Source organism: Diabrotica virgifera, chromosome 3, assembly GCF_917563875.1.
Source record: "Diabrotica virgifera virgifera chromosome 3, PGI_DIABVI_V3a".
Classification (NCBI taxonomy): domain Eukaryota; kingdom Metazoa; phylum Arthropoda; class Insecta; order Coleoptera; family Chrysomelidae; genus Diabrotica; species Diabrotica virgifera.
Window position 1 is genome coordinate 133,672,256 of NC_065445.1, and position 26,909 is coordinate 133,699,164.

At 33.1% G+C, this 26,909-nt stretch overlaps 1 protein-coding gene across 3 annotated transcripts in view; it reads left to right on the plus strand.

Annotated features, from left to right (window-relative positions):
• The first annotated feature begins 11,462 nt into the window (after positions 1 to 11,462).
• Positions 11,463 to 26,909, plus strand: part of LOC114327482 (integrin alpha-PS2) — a 673,912-nt gene continuing 658,465 nt past the window's right edge. For 2 of the 3 annotated variants that reach the window (XM_050646911.1, XM_050646912.1), the window contains exon 1: positions 11,463 to 11,876. In XM_050646911.1, coding sequence (XP_050502868.1) covers positions 11,713 to 11,876 — 164 coding nt within the window. In that variant the 5' untranslated portion in view covers positions 11,463 to 11,712. The remainder of the gene's footprint in view (positions 11,877 to 26,909) is intronic. The other variant, XM_050646913.1, reaches the window with a different exon arrangement.

Below are 26,909 nucleotides of genomic sequence, written 5' to 3' on the forward strand. Positions count from 1 at the left end.
TTGTTAATAGCTTAAGGGTGTCTAGTCGGATAAACTTTGATATATGGGAACACTGGAATAGGGGCAGTTTTAATTGTGGAACAGGTTAAAAATTTGGAACGGCCAGACCACGAAAACGGCACATTTATTTTGTCCGACAGAACAGACTTAAACTCTCCGAACATAGATTAAACTCTCATGCAAAAATCAGACTGCTATTTATCACCAAATGGGCGTTTTAATGAGTGGAACATGTAGAATATGTCAAATGACAGGAATTATGACAGGTGATAAATAGCAGTCAGATTTTTGCATGAGAGTTTAATCTCTGTTCGGAGAGTTTAAGTTTATTCTGTCGGACAAAATAAATGTGCCGTTTTCGTGGTCTGACCGTTCCAAATTTTTAACCTGTTCCACAATTAAAACTGCCCCTGTTCCAGTGTTCCCATATATCAAAGTTTATCCGACTAGACACCCTTAAGCTATTAACAAATCTTCAGCTTGCTATTAATCAACTTTTTTTTCATACGCGGGATCCAGACCTATAATGTATTTTAAGAAGAAATGAGAAGTATATTTAACCCCTCATCCGTCAGAATTAGAATACATCGTTTTCGAAAGGACCGATACAAGAAAGACGAAACAACAAATCAACAATATCGAAATGAAAGTATTAAGATCAATAGCGGGCATATCATTAAGAGACAGACAAAGCAACAGAAGTATACGAGAACGATGCAAAATTCAAAATATTAACAGATGGCTAAAAACAAGAAAGAAAAACTGGAACGAACATGTAAACCGAATGGAACCAGATATATTAGCGAACATCTGTAAAAACAACAAGCCTTATAGCAAAAGACCCGTTGGAAGGCCGCCGAAAAGGTGGAAAGACAATGTACAGTCAACAACAACTGAAACAGAATAAGATGCAGACAAACAGGAGTAATCCTAGGCGCGCGAAGAAGAAGAAGAAGTTTTCCTTCTACAATACTTTTTATTGTATTTCTATGTTCAAAAAGTTGTGTTGAATTAAAATGAATGGTTTTTAAAAAAAATAAGATCAAATTATAGAGCGCATTTTTAAATTTTCTTAAAAATCTTCCTTTTCCTCCATGTAACTCGAAAAAGATAACCACACAAAAATGTAGGGCTTTTTCAGATAAAAATTTCCTATTTATTTTTCATTACCGTATCTCTTATCATTTTCAAATTACATGGAGAAAAAGAAGATTTTTAAGAAAATTTAAAAATGCGCTTTATAAGTTAATCTTTTTTTCCAAAAACCATTCATTTTAAACCCGTCCAACTTTTTGAACATAGAAATAACACTATAATAAAAGGTATTGTAGAAGGAAAACCATGCATTTACATTTTGGTGGATGGGGTTAAAATTATTTCTCATTGTTTCTTAAAATACATTAGTTATCAATTTTGCTTGCAGCATATCTCGCTTAGTTTTAATGTACTGGACCTTTAATATAGCTCATTTTAAAGACCTTTTCAAGCACTACAAAAGGTATTAGTAGCATTATACAACTAAAATCGACCGTTTCTCTGTTATCTCAATATCTCAATATCTGAATATCTCAAAAAGTAGTGAGTTTTCAAAAAAATATATAGAACAGTTTTTGCTTAGAATTAGGTTCTCTAGCGAATTCCGTGGTAATTTTAAGCAAAAAATTTTCCACTCCTAAGAAGGGGTGGCAACCACCCCCAAGATAAAAGCACACATCGGCATAGGATAGACTTTAGACTTTGAATTAGGAGATAAGTAGAGGCAAGGTCCAAAATTTCCTTAAAATCCATGCAGTAGGATAGAATTCAAAGGTAATATCCTATTCTTGCTCCCATTGACTGGCGTATAAACAGCTCGGTGCCGATCGATCTTATATTACCGATATCGTATCTTTTAGTGCACATCTATACCATTTGGTCATTAAACGAATGATTATGATCTAGAATCTAGAAGATAAAGTGCGTACGTATAATATGTATTTCTATTACTAAAAGCCATTTGTGTTCTGCTATACGTTTGTTAAAGGTTCTACCAGTTTGAGCGATGTAAGCTTTTGTAGAATAATTTCAGGGTATTCTTATGCAGTTTTTGGTTTAAAATTTTGTTCATTATTTGTTTCTTGTATCCATTGTGTACTGCTATTTGTTAAAAGCCATTTGTGTTCTGCTATACGCTTGTTAAAAGTTCTACCAGTTTGAGCGATGTAAGCTGTTGTAGAATAATTTCAGGGCATTCTTATGCAGTTTTTGATTTAAAATTTTGTTCATTATTTGTTCCTTGTATCTATTGTGTACTGTACTGCTATTTGTTTATTGATATTCAATTCTATCTCGAAGTCATTTTTTTACATGAGAACTTCTGTTAATCTATCTAACATGCTATGGTAGGCTGCCAACACGCAACTTGACCAATGCTTAGTTTACATTAAGTCACTCCACTCCATAGTCACATTGAATTTACAATAGGAACGGAACAGAATTGATCCATATATTTGCTACTTAAAAATTCTGAGACTTTCAAGAAAAATTCACAAACCTACTCATACCGGCAGAACTATACACAACTCATCATCCTATCCTACATAACACAAATTGGCTCTCCCAGATATCCGCGCCCATCTCGATATATCTCCCATCTCTATACCAGTCGATCCATTGTCTGTCGGCACGCCCACGTGAGGTACCTTCCAGAACTCTCGGGACGCCGCGAAGATTAGATTACGTCGTTCTCTTGTTTCGCACACTTCCAATGAAGGTGTTCTTCAAATGATGAGTTCGGAACGTCTGCTCATAAGCATCATAAAGAGGAGAAAAACAGAATACTTCGGCCATATAATTAGAGGACCTAAATACCATCTGCTTCGCCTTATAATACAAGGAAAAGTGGAGGGAAAGAGATGGATTGGTCGAAAGAAACTTTCATGGCTGCGTAATATTAGACAATGGTGTGGCTGCACAGTAGAAGAATTATTTCGCGCAGCAGTCGATAGAGAGAGATTTCAGGAAATTGTAAACATGATGACGGCCAACGTCTGAATACAGACACGGCACCTAAAGAAGAAGAAGATTCTCTTGTTGTTTACCTTTATACGGGGTCGGCCAAGAGTTCTCTTTCGTTACACTGCTCCCCTTTTAAGATCTGAGCGTCCCGATCAGCAACCCAGGCATAAACATCTACTTAATGCCCTTGGTACATGAATAACTATTATGTCTCCCATTAAATGAATTTAGTGCTCATTTGCTTACTAACTTACTACTTACCAAGTTTACTGTATTTACCTATTTTGCATGATTATTAATAAACATATACAGGGTGGGCCAAAGAAAACAGTCCACCTCGATATTTGGCAGTATTTATTAGATATTAAGAAAATGACGAAACAGGATACAATACAAAGAAAAACAGAAACTAATTAAACAAAAAATAAAGGTAGCTAAAGAAAAATGGATGGAGGATAAATGCAAGGAATTAGAAAAGTTGAATGAAAAACATGATACTTTTAATATGTTTAAGAGAGTTAGAAAAGTAAAGAAAACTCCACATACTATAAACGATTCGTCGGGAAAAATGATAATAGACGAACACGAAATTCGAACTACCTGGTATAATTATATAAAATGAACTGTATAATGATGATAGACCCGAAGAACTGGAGACTTTATATGAAGCTGAAGGACCAGAAATACTAAAATCAGAAATACTACATGCTATAAAATTGGGAAAAAACAAGAAAGCCGTTGGTCCCGACAACATACCTACAGAAATGTTAAAGCTCATAAATGAGGAAAACATTGGAATACTAGTCAAACTTTTCAATGATGTTTATTCGACTGGTGATATCCCTGAAGATGGGTAAAGTCCGAATTCATAACACTACCAAAAAAACAACGTCCGAAAAACTGTAGCAATTATAGAATGATAAGCCTTATGAGCCACACTCCATATGAAAATCTTTCTACGTATCATCCACAGTAGAATCAGAGATAAATGTGAAGAAGACCAGGATGAAACACAATTTGGCTTCAGAAATGGCCTGGGAACCCGGGACGCACTCTTTGCACTAAATGTGTTATTGCAGAAATGCCGAGATCAAAGGAAAGACGTCTTTGCTGTATTTATTAACTATGAGAAGGCCTTTGATCGAGTACAACATCGCAAATTAATTAAAATATTAAAGGATAAAGGAGTTGATTGTCAAGATGTATGAATCATAGAAAAATTATACTGGCGTCAAACAGCGACAGCTTGCATAAATGGAGAATCAACAGAAATATGCAAAATACAAAGAGGTGTCAGACAGGGTTGTATACTGTCCCCACTGATATTCAATTTATATTCAGATAGAATATTTAAGGAAGCGCTGCATAATTTGGAATGGGGTGTGAAAGTTAATGGAATTCTGATAAATACAATCAGATATGCAGACGATACAGTTATTTTAAGTGATGACATGAATGGATTACAACACCTTTTAAATGCCATTGACACAGTGGGAAGAGAGTTTGGCCTAAATGTAAACTGTTCAAAAACAAAATACATGGTATTTAGCCGTTTGTCCCATCAAGATTCACGGTTATATGTTGATGGTCATATAATTCAAAGAGTACACACAGAGTTTTAAATATCTTGGTTGCCATATTACTGAACAACTAGATTCAGATCAAGAGATATAATGTAGAATCGAGATAGCCCGCACGACATTTTTAAAAATGAGGTCATTCTTCTGTAATGATACCTTGCAACTTCAACTTCGAAAGCGCATGATTAAATGCTACATTTGGTCAGTCCTCTTGTATGGTGTCGAAGCATGGACATTAAAAATATCCACCATTAACCGTTTGGAGGCCTTTGAAATGTGGCTGCACAGACGTATACTGAAAATACCATGGACGGCTATGCTGCTAAACGTGGCAGTCCTTAAGAGAGCAAATGTTACCCGCGAGCTGCTTGATAACATCAAATATAGAAAGATGGCCTATTTTGGACGCGTAGTAAGGGGAGACCGGTATAATATTCTTCAACTTATTATGATGGGTAAAATCGAAGGACGCAGGGGAATTGGTAGAAAGCAGGCCTCTTGGTTGAAGAATATCCGGGAGTGGACAGGAATAAAGAAAGCAGAACACCTATTTAGAAAAGCTCGAGACAGAGACAGTTTCGCCATGTTAATCGCCAACGTCAAGGGGACTTAATAGGGCACGTTAAAAAGAAGAAGAAGACGAAACAGGTCGATTTTTGATCTAAGGGGGACATATTTTTACGATACATACATCTGTCATTTGTCAACTCCCTCCGTTCCACGTCCCTTATTTTTTAATATGGAATAGAGGTCTTGTGCTAGCTTATTTGAAAGGTTATTCAATTCTCTATTCAGTAATATTAAGATTGATATAATTATTTATACCAAGATGTCCAAGAAAAATTTTTTTGAAATAAATTAATTTAAGACACAAAAAGAAGAATGTATGTAATTTATTTAACTCCAAATACATTCTACTACTGACAAAAAACAGAAAAAAAAAGTTTATTTTATAAATAAACATTGTTTGTTAATGTAAAGACTGAAATAGTTTTTGTGCACACTTATGAGTTATGACTACTGAAAAACAGAGAGAAGTGTACTTGTGAAGTGTGTAAAATATACATTTAACTAGATCTATTAGTTGCCTGCCCAGGGCCGCGTTTAGGTCAATTGCCGCCCTAGGCAATTCTCTAGTAGCCGCCCTTTAAACATGTACCATTTTTGCGAAAAAAAAATGCAAGCAGAATTTTTTATTTAGGGAGCGTTCAAGTATTATGTAACGCGATTTTTGAAGATTTTTGAAGATTTTTGACCCCCCCTCCCACTCCCTACGTAACGCAATTTTTGAAGATTTTTGACCCACCTAACCTGCGTTACGTAATACTTGAACGGTCCCTTAAATAAGTAATGTATTGTTTGGAAATGTATTAACATGAGGAACATAGAATTTATAAAAAATAATATTTTACACAAGTGAGAAGAACAAAAATCACACTGATCACAGTATGGTATGAATTCACTTTTGACCGGTGAAAATAAACACAGAATGTTTTACATAAAAATGAAAAATTATGATTATGTATAATTTGCAATTTGCACTAGTATAAGATAGGAATGTGTTGCGATGGCAGTAGCCGTTATTTTTTAACTGTTATTTCACTGAAGCTATTTCACACAGTTACATCATTTTCATAAAACTGAAATATTCAGGTAGCTGACTACTTTTTAATTATTGTAGACCTATAGCAAGAAAACCTACCCGTGTCCTGTCTAGTGTTCACGTCCGTTTTTTTAATTATTAACAATTTAATTTGTATGTAATTTCTACATACATTACATATATGCAATTTTGTTATAAATGTATTAATTAATAAAGGGTCTACTTTGTTTAAACATTTCTTGAAAAAATTATTATTTTCCACATACCTATTTTCTTAATCATATCATTATAGTATGGTATAACTAGATCCAAACCCAGACATCCAAAGTGAAAGTTATCCTCCAACACCAAATTGTTCTATATGGTCTACATAATGTTCAGAAAAAAGTCACACCATTTTGAGCGTCGGGTTTGGGGGGAGAGGGGGGAGAAATCGGTAAATTCGTAGTTTTTTAAGTTTTTCGTCAATATTTCTAAAACTACGCGGTTTAGCATGAACAACCTTCTATACAAAAATGTTCTACATTAAATTTGAAACAAAAAAGGTCCTCTGCATAATCCGTCTAAAATGAACGGTTCCAAAGTTATGGAGGTAGTATAGTATAATTGGTCCAAAAAAGGCCTAACCCAGACATTAAAAGTAAAAGTTTTCTTCCAACACCAAATTGTTCTATATGGTCCAGATATTATTCAGTAAAAAGTTACACCATTTTGAGCGTCCAGTTTGGGGGGTAAATAGGGGAGAAATCGGTAAATTAGTAGTTTTTTATGTTTTTCGTCAATATTTCTAAAAATATGCTTTAATGTTCTATATAAAAATGTTCTACATTAAATTTAAAACAAAAAAGGTCCTATATATAAATGTTATAAAATTAACGATTCCACAGTTACGGAGGGTGAAAAGAGGAGGTTTTCGATACTTTTTATATTTTTTGAGCAATTTATAATATTTTTACTGATTGAAAGAAATTTTCTTTAACAGGATTTGCTATTTCAGTGGCCGATGGTATGTTAGTGATAAGCCCTTGAAGAAACGTCAACCTCACCACCCAAAATCATCTTCAATTGCCCAAGGAATATAAAAAGTATCGAAAACCTCCACATTTCAACCTCCGTAACTCTGGAACCGTTGATTTTATAACAATTAAGGATAGGAGCATTTTTGTTTTAAATTTTATGTAGAACGTTTTTGTATATAACATTGTTTACGCTTAAACATACTTTTAGAAATATTGACGAAAAACGTAAAGAAATAACTAATTTACCGACTTCTCCCCCATCTCCCCCTTAAACCGGACGCTCAAAATGGTGTAACTTTTTACTGAACAATATGTGGATCATATAGAACAATTTGGTGTTGGAGGAAAACTTTTACTTTGGATGTCTAGGTTAGGCCTTTTTTTTGACCAATTATACTATATTACCTCCGTAACTTTGGAATCGTTTATTTTAGAAGGATTATGTATTTTTTATTTCAAATTTATTGTAGAACATTTTTGTATAAAAGGTTGTTCATGCTAAACCTCATAGTTTTAGAAATATTCACGAAAAACGTAAAAAACTACGAATTTACCGACTTCTCCCCCCCTCTCCCCCCCCCAAACCCGACACTCAAAAAGGTGTGACTTTTTTCTGAACATTATATGGACGATATAGAACAATTTGGTGTTGGAGGATAACTTTCACTTTGGATGTCTGTTGATGTTAAAGTACATACCTATATTTTAATAAATAAATTATTTTTATTAAATAATTATTTATTGAACATAATTTATTCATTAAAATATACCTTAACTTTTTCTATGATTAATAATGATAGTATCATTACAAAAAATGAATTTTTGAGAAAATATTATTTTTTCAAAAATTGTTTAAAAAATTAGACTGTTTATTAATTAATAAATGTCTAGACAAATTGCATATTTGTAATTTACACAAAAGTACATACAAATTAAAAGAAGAAATATCAAAATTCATTGAGTGGATCCCAAGATATAGAAAATGGTAGTAGTTTTAAGTTGCTTTTTTAGTTTTTGAACTCGTGCATTTTTCGGCTCCCGCCAGGTAGCTGACAACTGTTTTAATTGTTGACCTATAGGATGAAAACCTACATGTTTCCTGCCTAGAGTTCGCGTTCGTTTTTTAATTATTAACAATTTAGTGCAATCAACGCAGAAGCTCCCCCTTCACTTACTATGACTAATCATTATTTGAACTACATTTTTAAAAATTCGAGTAAAATATCATCTTTCCGAATACCTATGTAAGAAGATGTTTTGTAAATGTTTATAAACTAGTATTTTTTACTATATTAGATAATTTTTTATCTTTTCTTAATACATTTTGATAGGATCACTTTTCTACTTTCATTTGGCATACGCAGAATTGTCCTATCTTCATTATTTTCTGTCATTTGTTATTGCAAAACAAAGGTCTCTGGGATAAACAAATAGAATACCTAACTTTTAAACTAATTAATGGATCGGTCTCAAATTTTGGGAGTTTGTTATGTACCCCAATACCCAACTTTGAGTAAAGCAAAACACTACAGTTCTAAGTTAGTTTTAGGAAAAGTTATTAATAAATAACGATTTTCAGTTATTTTGCAGTTTACGAAGCAACAAATTAACTTTTTGACTTTCAAAAATCGTCATTGTGTAGGTTTTTCAATGTTCTAAAAAAATTAATTTTTTAATTTTATGTCAACTATTTAGCTTTTTAATTGAGTGCAAAAAATGGAAAATATCGCATTGATTGCACCAAATTGTTAATAATTAAAAAACACGATCTCTAGGCAGGAAACATGAAGGTTTTCATCCTATAGGTCAAATCCACAATAACTAAAAAAGTAGTCAGCTACCTTGATATTAATTTCATTGTCCCGAACATGGTCTATTTCTTGCTTATTTCCCTGGCTGGAGTATTATATCATCAGTGCGACGACACGAATGTTATCTCCTTGTAATAATACAGTTTGAAAATCCCAACTCTAACTAGATTTCCTACTGGTAATCTTTAGTTTCTGCCATATGTGCAATATTGATGTTTTCAGTCAATTCACCGTGTTTGCGGAGCTTCGGGCGGCCCAATAATCACTAAATTTATGACTTCCGTTCTTTTTGGATGAATAGTGTTAGGTTTAAGATAACAGAATGCTATGTTTGTTTTATTTTTGATATGAATGCAATTTCTTTTATTTAGAAACGAACGCCCACTTCTATCTCATTGATGGATGAATGATGAATATACATATTTGTTATTCGATTTTAATTTTTAAATACAAATATTTTTTGTACAGTATTTTTGCCGCCCCAGGGGCGTCATTTGATAGGGTTAGGGGAGGCAGTTGCCCCCTCCCCTGAAACTGAAAATGACTGAAATTTACAAAAAATACTTTCAGTTTTCATTATTACATCATATAATATATTGTATTGTATTGTATATTATATAACGCTTGCCCCCCCCCCCCAATCAAAATTTCAAGCCCCTGTGCCGCCCTCTCACAATTTGCCGCCCTAGCCAGCTGCCTATATTGCCTAATGGATAAAGCAGCCCTGTGCCTGCCACCTCTTATAACAGAATGACCTAGTTACCTTTTGACCCACTTACAACGTGTGGGAGTTATATGTTGCCATAGGGCCTTATCCTTAGGAATTTTATCCATCCTTTGGATTTTGCGATGTTATCTTTTATATAAGACTTTTGTCTGTTTTTTGAAAGGCTTTGACCTTTGTATTTTTTGGTTGGCTCACCATGTTCTTGTAACACTGATGATGCTCTTGTTACAGAGCGAAAACGTTTTGTTCATATGTTTGTAGCCCTTTACGGCTTTTTAAACTAATATAACCTTTTACCAAGAAGAACATTTTTTATTAAATTTCACTTGTAATTAATGGTATACAGCCAACTACAGGAAGTTCTTCTTTGTGGATTTTTGATATAAAAAGACTTCTGCTTCTTATGCAGTTTTTACTTACTTACTTAGTCCTAAGCCTTTCTACCTTTAGGTGTAAGGCTGGTGGAGTTCGAGTTTGGCAAGCGAGGCGAGAGGTCGTGTGGCAGGTGTATTGGCGATAAGGTAATTTCGAATTCGAAACCTATCACAATAAAAACACCGGTTTTTAAAAGACCTATCGTTATCGATGCAGTTTTTAATGATAGAAAAAACCTTGTCTGCCTGTTAGAAAAAACTGTCCAATGGTACTGTCGGTTTGTAGTCGGAAACATTAAAAAACATCAAATACTGGCACAAAGGACTCTCACACAAAAAATTACATTACAGATTACAAAGATTTGATCATGGTTAGGTCAAAAAACCATCATACCGTCTGAAGTGTATGTTGTCAGCCAACATTGTTTGTTGTAAATTCAATATTCAACCTACCAAGAGACAGATGGGTGGCAGCTTGAACACTGAAATCAAGCAAAAAGCAACGTTTATTTCTCAAAAAAAAAAAATTTTCTCTTTTGTGACAGCAGTAGAATGTATTTTGAATTAAATAAATTACACACATTCTTCTTTTTGTGTCAATTAATTTAATTAAAAAATTTTTTCTTAGACACCTTGTATAAATAATAGTTAATGTTTATATTACTGAATAAAGAATTGAATATCCTTTCAAATGAGCTAGCACACAACTCCTATTCCCTATTTAAAAATAAGGGGTCAGGGAAGCAGGGAAGTGGAATAGAGGGGGTTGACAATGACAGATGTATGTACCAAAAAATGTGTCCCCCTTAAATTAGATCAAAAATCGACCTGTTTCGTCATTTCCTTAAAATCTAATAAATACCTACCTACTAACAAATATCGAGGTGGACCGTTTTCTTTCGCCCACTCTGTATACATAAGTAAACATAAAACATAAACATAAAAGTGATTTTTTACTTTTAATTTCGGGTTTATGGTTGAGGATTTCGTTAAAAAATTAATTATTTAATACTCAACCACTCAACGGAATTCTCAATACTGATATAATACAATGAAACATCTCAAAAAAATATTTATTTCCCTTGAAGTCCTCTAAAAAGGTTCTATCAAATTTTGTCCTATTATATCTATCTATAAAACAGTTAGTGGTTGAATGTTTTAGGAACAGGAACAGATATACTCCACCGGCGAGCAGAAAGTCTTCACTTATGTTTACCTAGACTATGATAGCGCATTCTGTATTCTTTTATATTTACACATTTTAGTTCTAAGGATGCTCGATAGATGTCGCTAGACTGCGCACAATCGACTGTTTTAAAAATAAGATTGGCGGTATTGTAACGTTCAAAACCTTATGGAAGTCAGTCGCAAGTTATCGCTCAAGTCTAAGCGCGCACTTTATATAAAACTTTTACATAATATGCCTCCCAGCTAGTAACAATAATAAACAATTTAACAATAATTCATATTTGTCTTACAATACATATTAGTTTAAGAAATATAATGCGCTAATTCAATAGTTTTTCTGTAAAACTGTGCGTCTCTCTCGAAATTTCCGAAAATTTCAAAGAACTTTCCGCGATTTTTTACAATTTTAGATCATGTGTGAGTGTAGGTTTATTATTTTTTGTGCGATTTTGGTGTCGTATGTGACTTGTTTCAATATCGAACATCGGAATTATGCAGTTTTCGAACCTGTGGATAATAATAGATCTATGTTTGGGTTCACCGTTGCGGTTCACAAAGACCGAGGAAACAGGGGATGGTGAGTTGAAATTTATTTTTATCTGGAAAAATGTCAAGAACGTGCGGAAAGCTCCGAGTTCACTTGGATTTAAAATTAAACTTATACCATGTCCTCGTTCTACTAAATTATGTTAACTTAACATTAAATTTTATTACGAAATTCTTAAGTATAAATTATGAAATTAGTATTTTATGAAATTATTTAACAACTACATTTTTTTTGTTAAATTTTTTAGTTGTTTCATTGGGATGTAATAAGTAACTAATATATTGTATTATAAAAGTCAATATTTGAATTATCTAAGTCAAGTAAAATTTTCGGTTTGTCTTTGCATGTGTCGCGCAGTCTATTTGATTATTTACATTACGTGTGTAGACAGTATAAAAAATTGCATTGTCTTAACATTGTTTATATTGTCAATTTTTAATAATCTACCACTTTTTTTTCAGGTTTATAATTTTTTCTTTTTTCATAGTTTTTATAACTTGCTGCATTACAATCGTTAAAATTTGGAATTTTCTCGGGATTTCAAACTAAGTAAAAAAAATACGCGATTTTCGGCAAATACTTTCAAACCCTCATTTGAATTGTACTTATACCTACTAATTTTACAATTATTTATTTTATTTTATTATTTATTTATTTTATCATTTATTTATTATTATTATTTAGTTATTCTTACAGTTAATAACCAATACATATTATAAATTTAAATATTTCATCTATAATATATTATGCTAGTGCAGGTTTTTAGGTGCATAACTTAACAAATCTCTTCCATTCTCTTCGGTCCTCTTTCTTCGTTCTTCAGTTTTGAATCTCTTTCCCTTTTGGTTCCTTCGAACTGTCCCACTTTTTCCCACTGTCTTAACTTAAATTTAACTAAACTAAATATTGTTCTAAAATGCATAATAAAAATTCCACAAATGGGTCTTTATCCTTTATTCGTTCCCTCCACATAAACTCTTGGAGGTACGATGGAAACAAATCCATGGAAGTCCCGCATTGTCTACGGAGCTTCTTCTTAGACCGCATCCAAACGCTCTCTATAGTTTGTGTATGAACACTGTCATCATCTGGATCGACGAAATAATTCTGATGAATAACGGTTCTGTGTTCATACACACCCCCATCCAAGCGACCAATATTTCTATAGGATCCCCATCCATCAGTGACAATTAATGTCCCCGGTAGAATTGTTCTAAAACGAATATCATTGTATTCTACTACTAAATATAAATATGTAATATTAACATACCTTGATACAATGGGCAGCAGTGTCTCTTCGTTCCGTGCCTGCACTGGTGTAAGGAACAGTTTTCCACTGTTCCTTTCTATCATTCCAAAAACCCACTGTCTGTTCCCGAAGGCCCGCCCTCGATGGTACATCCTGTGGAAAAACATGGTTTCGTCCATTTCCACCGTGACTAGTTCTCCATGTTCATCGAACTCTCCTAATTCCACAGGATGTTGCTCTAGATATGTACTGCACACTTCTCTGCAGAAATTGCACCAGTCAATAACAGTAGGGGCAGACAGTGATGTTTCCTTGGAGATTACTTTTTGCGGGAAGTCATTTGCAAAACCGTATATTATTATCATTATCTGGGAAATAGCTAAATGACTTCTCGCAAAACATGATCCTTCTCGAACTGATGTAGACGTCTTACATTGTTTACATTTCCACATAAACTCGTCTACACGACCAGTGAGTTTCACCAGTGTCTTGTGTATGTTGCATACATTGCACAGCACTGTGTTTTTAATCAATTGCCGCATTGCACACCACACCAGTCATACACACTACAGTGGAACCCCGATAAGTCGGCCCCCGATAACCCGGAACTCCGGCTAACCCGGACCGATTTTTATCAGACAAACATTTCAACAATAAAAATGTATGTAATATAATATTTGAGAAATAATGGGTATTTGTGTAATTTGAACTACATATACCATAGTAAAAATGACTCATGGCACACCACATTCATTGTCGTGTTATCGAAAACAACAGGCACCTGTAGTATCCTTTATTTATTTGAAACTGTCTTAGCATTGTTTAGAAAAGACTATTAAAATTCTTTTTTTAACAATGGTCTTAGTCATCACTGTTAGTAAATAACATAACATCAGAGACGGTATTGTGTGTAGTAAAGTCGTATTGTTCGCTTCTGTTTCTGTAATCGTTCGTAAATCTATTCAGATTTTGTGTTTTTTGTCTATAGGGCAACAAAACGTAAAAATGTTGTAGTGACAATGGAAAAGAAACTAGAAGTATTAAGTAGAATTGGTAAAGGCGAATCTTGCAGCATTATATGGTGTCGGTACATCTACAGTATCGGATTGGAAGAAAAATAAAACTAAAATCGAAGAATTTTTTTTTCAAAATGATAACAAAAGACAGTTTGGACAATCGGTGTCAAGCTAATAAAGCTAAGAATGAGACTCTTGACGACGCTTTGTATGTGTGGTTTTGTGTGGAATGCGAACGTGGTTTACCAGTGTCTGTGTGACAATTATAACCGAGTTTATCTGTAAGCATACCATATTTTATTAATTTTTACCATTTTCTCCGGCTAACCCGGATTTTCGATAACCCGGATCGGCCGCGATCCCGATTAATCCGAGTTAACGGGGTTCCACTGTACTAAATAAAGCAGTAAACAGTAGCCGCAGATTCCATATTTCTACCCTCATTTCATTATTATTTAAAATTGCGTCTGAAGCAACAATAAAAGTAGCCATTATATTTTTCTTAAATTTAATTTGAACACTACAAATTCTTTCTGGGCACTTATTCGAGCAAACTGCAAAGACTAACAAACAATACAATTGCAGGTACATTTTATCAAAAAATGTTAAAAAATTTCATCTGGTGACCATCTGTTGCAATCTGACCATTTCTGTTTTCAAATTTTTAGCCCTATTGCCAAGTATATCTGATAATGTATAAGGGGTGAATTTACAAAAATAATTTAGAATATATATTCTATAAATCCTGCTTTGTATAAATTAAAAAATTATAGCTTTTCATAACAAAAAATATTCAAAATATATTTATTCAAAATACATATATTTTTTATAATATTTTAAACATCTAAATTATAAAAAAAAACATTTTAAGCAAGGTCTAAATTCATGTCTAAATTATAAACAGATATGGCAACACTGTTCACAAAATTCATGCTGTTGCATGGCCGTTGCCCTAAACTTGATGTCCGAAAAAACACCATACCTAGGCACTAGGACTAGGCCACATACTGAGAAAAATAATAAATAGGTAATATTATGTACTAATATGCTCAACTAATAGTGAAAGGAAAGATCGAGGAAAAGGAACAGTAGGAAGGAAAAGACTATCGCTGCTAAGAAATATCCAACAATGTACTGGGCTAACTTTTTAACAGGTGATAAGAAGAGTTGAAGACAAAACAGTTTGCAATTATAGTAGCCAACCTCCATTGAGGAGATGCCACTTTAAGAAGAAGAAGACGTCGTTACTTATTGTTCTTCTTTTCCATTTTCGTTTAACTCTTAAACACCCAACCTTATTCAGGCTGCCTGAATCGGGCAGGTTACATGTATGCCCAGGGGTGGGTAAAAAAGTCCACCTCGAAAATGGTAATGTACACTAAGCACCAAAATTAACGCACCACCTTAAAAATGGGACATTTTTGATGTCTCGTATTTCCTAAACCTGTTGTCCGATTTGAGTGATTTTTTTAGTATAATATAGCCTTATTCTTCAAGAATATCCACGTAATAATACTATTGCTAAAGAGGTAAGTGTCATTGTTAGTGTAACAATTATAGTGTTTTTTTTCCTCAAAGTTTGGAACACCCTGTGGAATATTCTAGCGTATATAAAATATTGAAATTAAAACTCAACTGTAGCCTTAGGTTCTCTTAAAATTTTTGCTTTTTGATTCATTCGCATATGTGGAATAATAAAAAAGTTAGGTACTTTAACAACTAGCAATGTTATTTATCAATACAGGGTGTTTCTAAATAAGTGCGACAAACTTTAAGGGGTAATTCTGCATAAAAGAATAATGACTGTTTGCTTTATAAACATATGTCCGCAAATGCTTTGTTTCCGAGATACGGGATGTTGAATTTTTTCTTACAAACTGACGATTTATTTATTGCTCTAAAACTGGTTGCGATATGCAAATGAAATTTGGTAGTTTTTAAGAGGCAGTTATTGCGCATTTTTGACATACAATTATGAATTTTATATTTACCATTGGCGTGCATACGGGATGTATCTAAAATGTTTATACCCGTATACATTTCACCCGTAATGGTGAATATCAAATTCTTAGTTGTATGTCAAAAAAAGCACAATAATTACCTCTTAAAACCTACCAAATTTCATATGCATATCTAACCAGTTTTAGAGCAATAAATAAATCGTCAGTTTGTAAGAAAAAATTCAACATCCTGTATCTCGGAAACAGAGCATTTGCGGACATATGATTATAAAGCAAACGGTCATTATTTTTTCATGCAGAATTACCCCTTAAAGTTTGTCGTACTTATTTAGAAACACCCTGTATTGTTGAATAACATTACTAGTTGTTAAAGTACCTAACTTTTTTATTATCTAACATAAGCGAATGAGTCAAAAATAAAAATGTTAAGAAAGCCTAAGGCTACAGTTGAGTTTTAATTTCAATATTTTATATACGCTAGAATTTTCCACAGGGTGTTCCAAACTTTGAGGAAAACACACTATCATTGTTACACCCTGTATACAATGACACTTATCTCTTTAGTAATAATATTATTACATCGATATTCTTGAAGAATAAAGCTATAATATACTAAAAAATCACTCAAATCGGACAACAGGTTTAGGAAATACGAGACATCAAAAACGTCCCATTTTTAAGGTGGTGCGTTAATTTTGGTGCTTAGTGTATTTACTGAGAGTTGTTACAAATGTTACAAATAAATTAAACTTAAGAATCTAATGCTTAGTAAGCAGAGCATCTTCTAAAATATGTATTAATATAAACGATGTACAAACCTTTTATGTGGATTATGTTCCCGCCAACGAGAATTTATAGTGTGGACCAAAGAAAAGAGTCCACCTCGATATTTGGCAGTAGTTATTGGATTTTAAGGAAATGCCGAAACAGGTTGATTTTTGATCTAAGGGGGACACATTTTTGCGGTAAGTACATACATCTGTCATTTGTCAACCCCCTCTCTTCCACTTCCTCCACTCCTTATTTTTAAATAGGAAGTAGAGGTCGTGTGCTAGCTCATTTGAAAGGCTATTCAATTCTCTATTCAGTAATATTAACATTGACATAATTATTTATACAGGGTGTCCAAGAAAAATATTTTGAATTAAATAAACACAAAAATAAGAAAGTATGTAATTTATTTAACTTAAAATACATTCTACTGCTGACAGAAAACAGAAAAAAAATGTTTATTTCATAAATAAACATTGTTGCTTAAATTCAATATTCAACCTATCAAGAGACAGATGGGTGGCAGCTTGAACACTGAAATCAAGCGAAAAGCAATGTTTATTTATCAAAAAACATTTTTTTTGTGATAGCAGTAAAATGTATTTTGAATTAAATAAATTACATACAATCTTCTTTTTGTGTTACCCGGTTCTTGGATACTGCCAAATATCGAGGTGGACTCTTTCCTTTGACCCACACTGTATAGAAACCTTTACTAACAAGTTTTACCAAGGGTGGTCATTTTGTGCCCACCCTGTAGATAAAGGGCTGTCTTTTTAACAATAAATAATTTATGAAAGATTTTGGAGCACGTAATAAACATGTTACATGGGAATACGCATTAGGTGGACATTTTTTGTTACCCACCCTTGGGCGTTTAAGGATTAAATTATGTACCTATTCCCAGATAAGTGTAATTTGTAACTCTTTGAATTTTGTTTCATTTCCAATTTTTCCCATCAAATTTTTCTGCTTCATTTTCACTGTATTGTGTTATTATAGTTTTCAAGTATTTTGACTTTTGTTCATTGACGTTCGGGCTTACTTTTTCGGTCGTCGATCGAAAAAAAAAATAGACGCCTTACTGACGGTCCCCTTAATGACTCAAAGTGAGGTTTAGTTAGGTAAAAGGGACATAAAATCGTAATAAAATACTAAAAGGGTAATAAATGCAAAAAGTGTATTCAAAATAAATATTGTTTTAATTTGTAAAACTATTGTTAGCACACAATAAAAGATAATTGAAAAATTATTATTTTTCTAAATAAATGGTCTTTGATCGGGATGGTTCGTAAACAACCCATCACTGTCGAAAAAGTGTTTCAAGATAAAACCGTTGATTGAAATATTATAGGGGGATATAGGATTGAAATATTATATTATCCAATATATCAATCAACGATAAAACTTACAATTTTAAGGTGCAATTTGCTTATGCTGTGGCCACAGTAACGTCTAATGCCGTTAATTATCGCATTATTTGCCATCTCTGTAATGCAAATAATGCGTTAATTAAAGGCATTAAAAGCATTAAGACGTGACTGTGGCCCCAGAATAAGGAAGAAGATAAGGCGACAAGGGAAGGAAGAACTCTGCATAGTTGATGTGGAGTATATGTTTTCTAAATAAAATAAAATTTAGATAATTTTGTTAACAAGATGAAGAGAGTTTTTAGATAATGACTAACACATTCATCACGCAAATGTGGCAGTTATTTCAAGAAAAATAATTGAAATAATGTCTGATAATAATTCGTATGATATCGTACCAATTGTACGATTTAGGTAGGTACATGATATGATGGAGACAGAAAGATTAATTATTTCATTGATGATCTATGGGAATTGTATGGTACATTCTTAAAATTGTTAGATATCAGAATTTTTACTATTTATGGTTGGTGTTTTAGAAACAACGTTTTATGTAAGTACATTTTAACGTAACATATACTATCATTGTCATATTCCGAGATAAAGTAGAAGCTGGTGTAACATAGCTTGGAAAATATAGGAGAGCTACTAAGAAATATCGAAATACGGACAAAACACGAAAATATTTGAGTTGCAAAATAAAAAAGAAAGAAATACATAAACCTATAACTCGTTGCCTATCGAGGAATTTTAGTACCGAAATGGTCATTATAAAAATCTGCACAACTTTTCTTAATAAAATTTTTTTATTATGGAAGGGGGGTAATAAATTAAAACAAAATAAAATTATGTGTTTATTAATGTATGATTTAATTTTGTAATAAAATTAACTTTTACTGAGATTCAATAACATATTTTAAATTGTCAGGATTTTATTAAACTATTAAAGATACCACTTTTGCTAAATTCCGCTATCTCCATGTTTAAGGTTAAAGGTTACAATATCATCGCAAATATTAAACAATAACAATAAAAATAAAAAAAAAATGATTAATTATAATATGTACTTTTTCCATAATTTTTATAGAACAGGCTTCTTTGAACGTCTTGAATAGCAGTTTCAGTATCTTCTTATTCTTTATCTTCTGCTAATTATGCTCTTGTACAGTATGCGCCAAAACAAAGGCATCTGCAATTATGGCAGAGACTATAGACGATTTACAAATTCTTCTAGAAATCATTAACAGAGAAAGCAAAAAGATGGGACTATATAAATGAATATAATATTATAATGAATAATAAAATGAATATCTTCTTCTTCACGTGCCATCTCCACGACGGAGGTTGGCAATCATCATGGCTATTCTGGTCTTAGATGCTGCTGCTCTGAATAGTTCGGTTGATGTGCATCCGTACGTGTCCGTACCATTCCCTCAAGTTACGCAACCATGAGATTTTTCTCCTTCCTACACTTCTCTTGCCCTGGATTTTCCCCTGTATAATCAATTGAAGTATGTTGTATCTCTCATTACGCATAACATGCCCCAGGTACTGCAGCTTTCGTGTCTTGATGGTTTCCAATATTTCCAGTAGGGTGGTTCGAAAAAAACTTTTTTTTTATTTCAGATCGCTATAGTGCGCAAAAGTTGCCATTGGTATAGGAAAAAAGCACTAATTATTATTTTTTTAAAAAATGAATAACCATTTTCAATTGCCGTATGCCAATTTTCAAAGCCGTATGGCTTGCAAATTGTAGAAGCCTCGGAGGTGTAACCAGAGAAGGTTCCCATTGTTTTCATTCTGGTGGGATATGTTATATGCCATTAGAGTGAAAACTTAGTCTTTTTTCTATTATTTTTTTATTAATTTGTCTTCCGGTCGCGCAATGCCATCGAAGTTAGCAAAAATTGTGAAAAACCTTAATTTTTCATATATTTTTTTTAACAGGCCAGATGGTTTTAATTGCGTTCCTATACCATGAATTAACTACTAAAAGTATGTAAAATCAATATAAATGCACTTATTATACATTTGTTTCATATCTTCCGGTCGCGCAACATAATACAAAATGAGTAAAATTAGTAGATTTTGCAAAATTTCAAAGTTTGACTGTTTGGTACAATTTAACCATACGACTTTTAGAGAGCTTCTTCAAGTTGTTGATCCCGTTTTACAACGGAATGCTTAATTTGTCCATCCCGAAAATTTACTTTTGGCTGTGGTAACTGATGACAGAAACCATATCAGAGAGCTGGGCTTTAGGCGTATCATGAAGGAAAAGGAAGCAATATCTGAAATTGACTCTATCAAAATCTTTAAACCACCAAACTTAAACTTTGAAGCTAAATAGTATTACGAAATTATCAAATGGAACACCAGTACACTGACTCCCCTCTACTGCTAAGAACGTTGACTAGTGAAGAGATAAAACAGTATGCGAGCAATAACTTCAAGCCTGTTATGAGTATAGATACTTTGCCATGCCATACGCAGGCAGTTGAAAGATGCGTTAAGTTGGTGACCGAAGCTTCAAGTAAAGTGTGTGGACACAGTTGCAGCGACGGCTATATTAGAACCACATTATTGCACCGCTCAGCGATGCCAACGATTAAAATCAACAACAACTGGTAGTCTTTCACAATCAGGTAGGGACTTTCCAATCGGTCCAGATATCCTATAGTGCCTGTTGTATTTCCATCTAAGTGTTGGAAAAGGTGGCGAAATGGCAGTTCGTTGTAATGGAGAAGACAAATACTCCATTGTGGAGGTCTTCCCACATGTATCTCTATTTGTGGCTGCGCGAGCTTCGCTGGCATTCGTCACTTTCGCCTCGCCTCTCGGTAGTCTGATGTTTTTGACGAAGGTGCGCGACCGAATTCCACTTGAATATCAAAATGTATCTTATAGGCTTGGATTTTAAATACCGGGTGTCCACTTATATTTTCCCCCATTTTAACTGCCTATAACTTCTAAACGGTTGAAGATAGAAATATGCGGTTTTCGCTGAAATGTTTTATTTTAGTAAAAGTTTTGTCTGAATGGATTGAATTTTTTATATCGCTTTCAAATACGAAATAAAAAATGGCGGATTTTTGAAAAAACTTTGTTGACTTTTTTTTAATGGAACACCCAGTATATTTTTTTGTAAATTGAAAGAAAGGTCATTCACCTATCCAGCGATATAAAGTTTTTCAAAATCGGTTGTCAAATCACTGAGTAATTAATTTTTAAAATGAGGGGTGCAACGTGAATATCACATACCTAAATAACATAACTGAGCAAAATGATATTATGTTATGTGATTTCCACATTGCATCTCTCATTTTAAAAATTAATTGCTCAGTCATTTGGCAACCGATTTTAAAAATTTTTATATCGCTGGATAGGTAAATGACCGTTTTTTCAAGACACAAAAAAATATACTGGGTGTTTTAATAAAAAAAGTCAACAACTTTTTTTTTCAAAAATCCGCCACTTTTTATTTAAAAGCGATATAAAAAATGGTAATTTACCTAAAAACTTGAAAAAACGGTCATTTATCTATCCAGCGATATAAATTTTTTTAAAATCGGTTGTCAAATGACTGAGCAATTCATTTTTAAAATGAGAGATGCAATGTGGAAATCACATAACTTGCTTAGTTATGTTATTTATGTATGTGATATCCACGTTGCACCTCTCATTTTAAAAATTAATTACTCAGTGATTTGACAACCGATTTTGAAAAACTTTATATCGCTAGATAGGTGAATGACCTTTCTTTCAATTTACAAAAGAATATACTGGGTGTTCCATTAAAAAAGTCAACAAAGTTTTTTTCAAAAATACGCCATTTTTTATTTCGTATTTGAAAGCGATATAAAAAATTCCATCCATTCAGACAAAACTTTTACTAAAATAAAACATTTCAGTGAAAACCGCATATTTCTATCTTGAGCCGTTTAGAAGTTATAGGCAGTTAAAATGGGGGAAAATATAAGTGGACACCCGGTATATTATTGTAATTGAACTAAACTATAGCATCTCTAAAAGTCGTATGATTAAATTGTACTAAACAGTCAAACTTTGAAATTTTGCAAAAACTACTAATTTTACTCATTTTGTATTATGTTGCGCGATCGAAAGATATGAAACAAATGTATAATAAGTGCATTTATATTGATTTTACATACTTTTAGTAGTTAATTCATGGTATAGGAACGCAATTAAAACCATCTGGCCTGTTAAAAAAAATATGAAAAATTAAGGTTTTTCACAATTTTTGCTAATTTCGATTGCATTGCGCGACCGGAAGATAAATTATTAAAAAAATAATAATTAGTGCTTTTTTCAAGTCTATACCAATGGCAACTTTTGCACACTATAGCGATCTGAAATAAGAAAAAAAGTTTTTTTCGAACCACCCTAATTTCCAGCCTTTTGTTGACTCTTTTCATGACTTCGTTGTTTGTTATATGCTCGATGTATGCGTATGTGTGCTTGCTGTTTATAATATAGATTTGTTATAATTCGAAGGTCATTGTATTGTAATTGTTTTGCTTTGAGGGCGTCCATTAGCTGTTTGTGGCGGACTTTATCGAAAGCCTTGTTGTAATCTATGAAACAGACGTACATGTCCAGGTTCACACCCACATTCAAACATCTCTGGATTAGTACGTTGAATGCAAAGAGAGCTTCACGAGAACCTAAGCCTCTACGGAATCCAAATTTAGTTTCTTCAATATCCATATCAAGTGTTTGGTAAATGCGTTTATGAATGATCTTTAAAAACATTTTAAGTGTGTGAGACATCAGGCTTATGGTGCGGTGGTCGGTGCATTCTCTAGCATTTTTCTTTTTTGGGAGACAAATAAATGTTGAAGTCAACCATTCATTGGGTATGTCACCCGACTGATAAATTTCATTAAAGAGGTTTAAGAGGATATCTATGTACTCATTTTCTATTATTTTAAGGATATCAATAGGCAGTTGATCTGGCCCCGGGCTTTTTCCGTTGCTGGTGTTCTTTAGTGCATACAATATTTCTTCCTTTGTAATTTCTACACTTGTTTCTCTGTTTCCTAAAGATATATCTTGCAGGTTTCCTCTTTCGTCGTCGAAAAGCTCTTCCATATATGAATATAGATAAAACCAAATGCATGGTGATCTCGAAAACCCCTGTTGACTACATACATATGATTTTGTAGATTGGAGGGTAAACCGTTATGAGAGTGTTGACAATTATAAGTATAAATACCTCGGAGCAATTATTATCACCTCACAGTTAGATCCAGATGAGGACATAAATGTCAGAATAGAGTATGGCTATCAGAGCTGAGTTTCATTAAATGATATGTTTGATCGCAACTACTATATGGGGTAGAAGCTTGGACTCCGAAATCCCAATCGTAAAAAAATTGGAGGGATTTGAAATGTGGCTATATAGGTGTGTTCTAAAAATTCCTTGGATTGCAAAAGTCTCAAACGAAGAAGTGTTAACGCGAATTGGATATGGCAGAAAGCTTAATTCAAATAAGAAAAACATCGTATCTGGGTCACATACTTTGAAATGATAAATACTATCTGCTACACGTCATCATGCAAGAAAGAGTAGATGGAAGAAAGAAGACATCTTGGCTGAGAAATACCAGAGATTGGACTAACTTATGTGTTTAACAGATATTTCACTTTGCAAAAGATAGGAAAGCGTTTCAAGAAGTGATAGGCAACCTTCGTTAGAAGATGACACAATAAGATAAAAATCTATCTTTGATCCTTGTATAGTTATTAAAGTGCATAAATTAAATCAATAAAAAAATATATAGGTACCTATTAGCCTGTGATTAAAGTTTATGGTCAAATTAAATGTTATCAACATTGTGTAAGCAAATTTTTTAATTAAGCAGAATATTATTTAATTAGTATAATGAGTATTTGTGAAACTGGATGTTTTAGATTATAGGTTCAAAATTGGCGTAAGATATAGAGAATATATTAAGAAAAAGTGTGATTAAGGGGCGTTTTATGCTCGATGGTATTCGTTAATTCTGTGAGGTGAGAGGTAGGATGAAAGTTAAGAAAGATTCAACTCAGTGAATCAAGCATCATTCATGTTTCATCAGTCTTATCCCGGCCTTCATGGCTCTGTAGAAAATGACCATTCATTTCATGGCTTCTCATAAGATAAGAATGGACAACAGAAAAAACAAATCGAACACAAAAGTATAATCTAAGCCTTTACGCGAGATCTCGATTGCCATTGCTTTCTTGACAAATGAAATTTTATCAAATTTCATTGCCCAATAGCTCAACGGGTTCTTAACATTCATATTATACATTATATCATCCCAAAAAATCTGCCCTCTAACACTGCGTAGACTAAATCGGGAGCAACCATGTACTGGTCTGTGCTATATTGAGATGATCTCAATATTGATGATTGTCCGACGCACAATTTGATCTTTCGATCAACCTTTTAGATGTAAAACCACCATTTTTGTTCAACAAAGTTGAAAAACACAATTTCGTGGCATATAACACGAGATTAAGTCCGAAGATCTGCAATACTTACGTCAATACTATGCATCTGATTGCTCCATTTACCATCATTACAGTTTATACTTACATAGTCACATGTAAATTATTTTTAATTGCCTAAAGTACACTAAATGTCGATTTTTAATGCATAGTTTTGCATTTTTAAAACAGCTGTTAGTAGATGTCGAAATGATTCCAATATTTAATGAGATAAGGAAAACTGACCATGACCACATACTATTAACACATCCCATCTGCAGTTTTCAAATTCAGTTTATCTGTTGTACAATTATTTTGCTAATTTGATAACAATTTTAAATAATTTTATTGAATATAGTCATAAACTTATCGTGATTATAGTCATAAACTTATCGTGATCTAAATTAAATCAATAAAAAAATATATAGGTACCTATTAGCCTGTGATTAAAGTTTATGGTCAAATTAAATGTTATCAACATTGTGTAAGCAAATTTTTTAATTAAGCAGAATATTATTTAATTAGTATAATGAGTATTTGAGAAACTGCATGTTTTAGGTTATAGGTTAAAAATCGGCGTAAGATTAGATAATATATTAAGAAAAAGGGTGATTGAGGGGCGTTTTATGCTCGATGGTAGTCGTCAATTTTGTGACGTGAGAGGTAGTGACTTAGGATGAAAGTTAAGAAAGATTCAACTCAGTGAATCAAGCATCATTCATGTTTCATCAGTATTCTCCCGGCATTCATGGCTCTGTAGAAAATGACCACTCATTTCATAGCTTCTCGTAGGATAAGCATGAACCACAGAAAAGACAAATCTAACACAAAAGCTGTCGCCCCAGAAGAAATTATAGAAGAATTTTACAGTGACCTTACTAATATTGTCAAAAGGATTCGGAAAAACGAAATACTACTAATAATGGGCGACTTTAATGGCAAAGTTGGCAAAGGATAAAGTGGAAATTTAGTAGGACCCTTTGGGCTAGGGGAACGTATCGAATGTGGAGACCGTTTGATTGAATTTGCAACTGAAGAACAGCTCGTAGTCACAAACACCTTTTATGATCTTCCTCCAAGACGACTGTATACGTGGAAATCTCCTCAGGATACGCCAGATCACACAGTAAGAAATCAAATAGACTATATCCTTGTCAACAAACGATTTCGAAACTCTACAACATCTGTAAAAACGTACCCAGGATCCGACATAAAATCGGATCAGAATCCACTTGTCGCCAAAATGAAACTTAGTTTAAAGAAAATTCAAAGACCAAAAATTCGGAAATACGATATTAATCAACTGAAAAATAAAACAGTAAAAGAAAAGGTACAAAAACGCCTAAAAGAAGAAACGTGGGTTCATACAGAAATAGATAGCACAGAGTTAGAACTAGAAAAGATACACAAGGTAAGTCAAGAAATATCAAAGAAATACTTAAGACCTGAAAGAACAAAGAAAAAAGAATGGATGACAGAGGAGATTCTATGTATGATGGAAGACAGAAGAAAGGCTAAAGATAATAGAATAACTACAACAAAATAAATAAAGAAATTAAAAGGGCTATTAAAATATCAAAAGAAAATTGGCTAAGCTCGAAATGTACAGAGATAGAGTTATTACAACAAAAACATGATTTGTTTAACCTCCATAAAAAGATCAAAGAAGCTGCAGGCTTATATAAACACAAGAACACTGGATTTCTGACAGATAATCAGGGAAACATAGTATTGGAAATAGAACAGAAAAGGGATATTTGGATTAAATAAGTGGAAAAAACTTTTCAAGATATACGAAGTAACAACAGCATCACAACAAACACCAATTGCGAATCTGGACCTCCACTTACAGTTGAAGAAGTAACGTATGCCATCAAAAGAGTACCAAAGGTGGTAAAGTAGTAGGCCCTGATCATTTTCATTCCGAATTCTTAAAACTTATGGACTACGACGGCATAAAATGGTTGACAAAAATATTTAACAATATATATGACACAGGCATAATTCCCCAAAAATGGCTAGAATAAACTTTTATAAATCTTTCAAAAAAACCCAATGCGAGAAAGTGCGAAGACTATAGAATTATAAGCCTTATGAGCCATTTACTTAAAACATTTCTAGAGGTCATTCACAAACGAATATATACAAAGTGAGAGGAATAACTAACAAGAACACAATCCGGATTTCGTGATGCTCTGGGA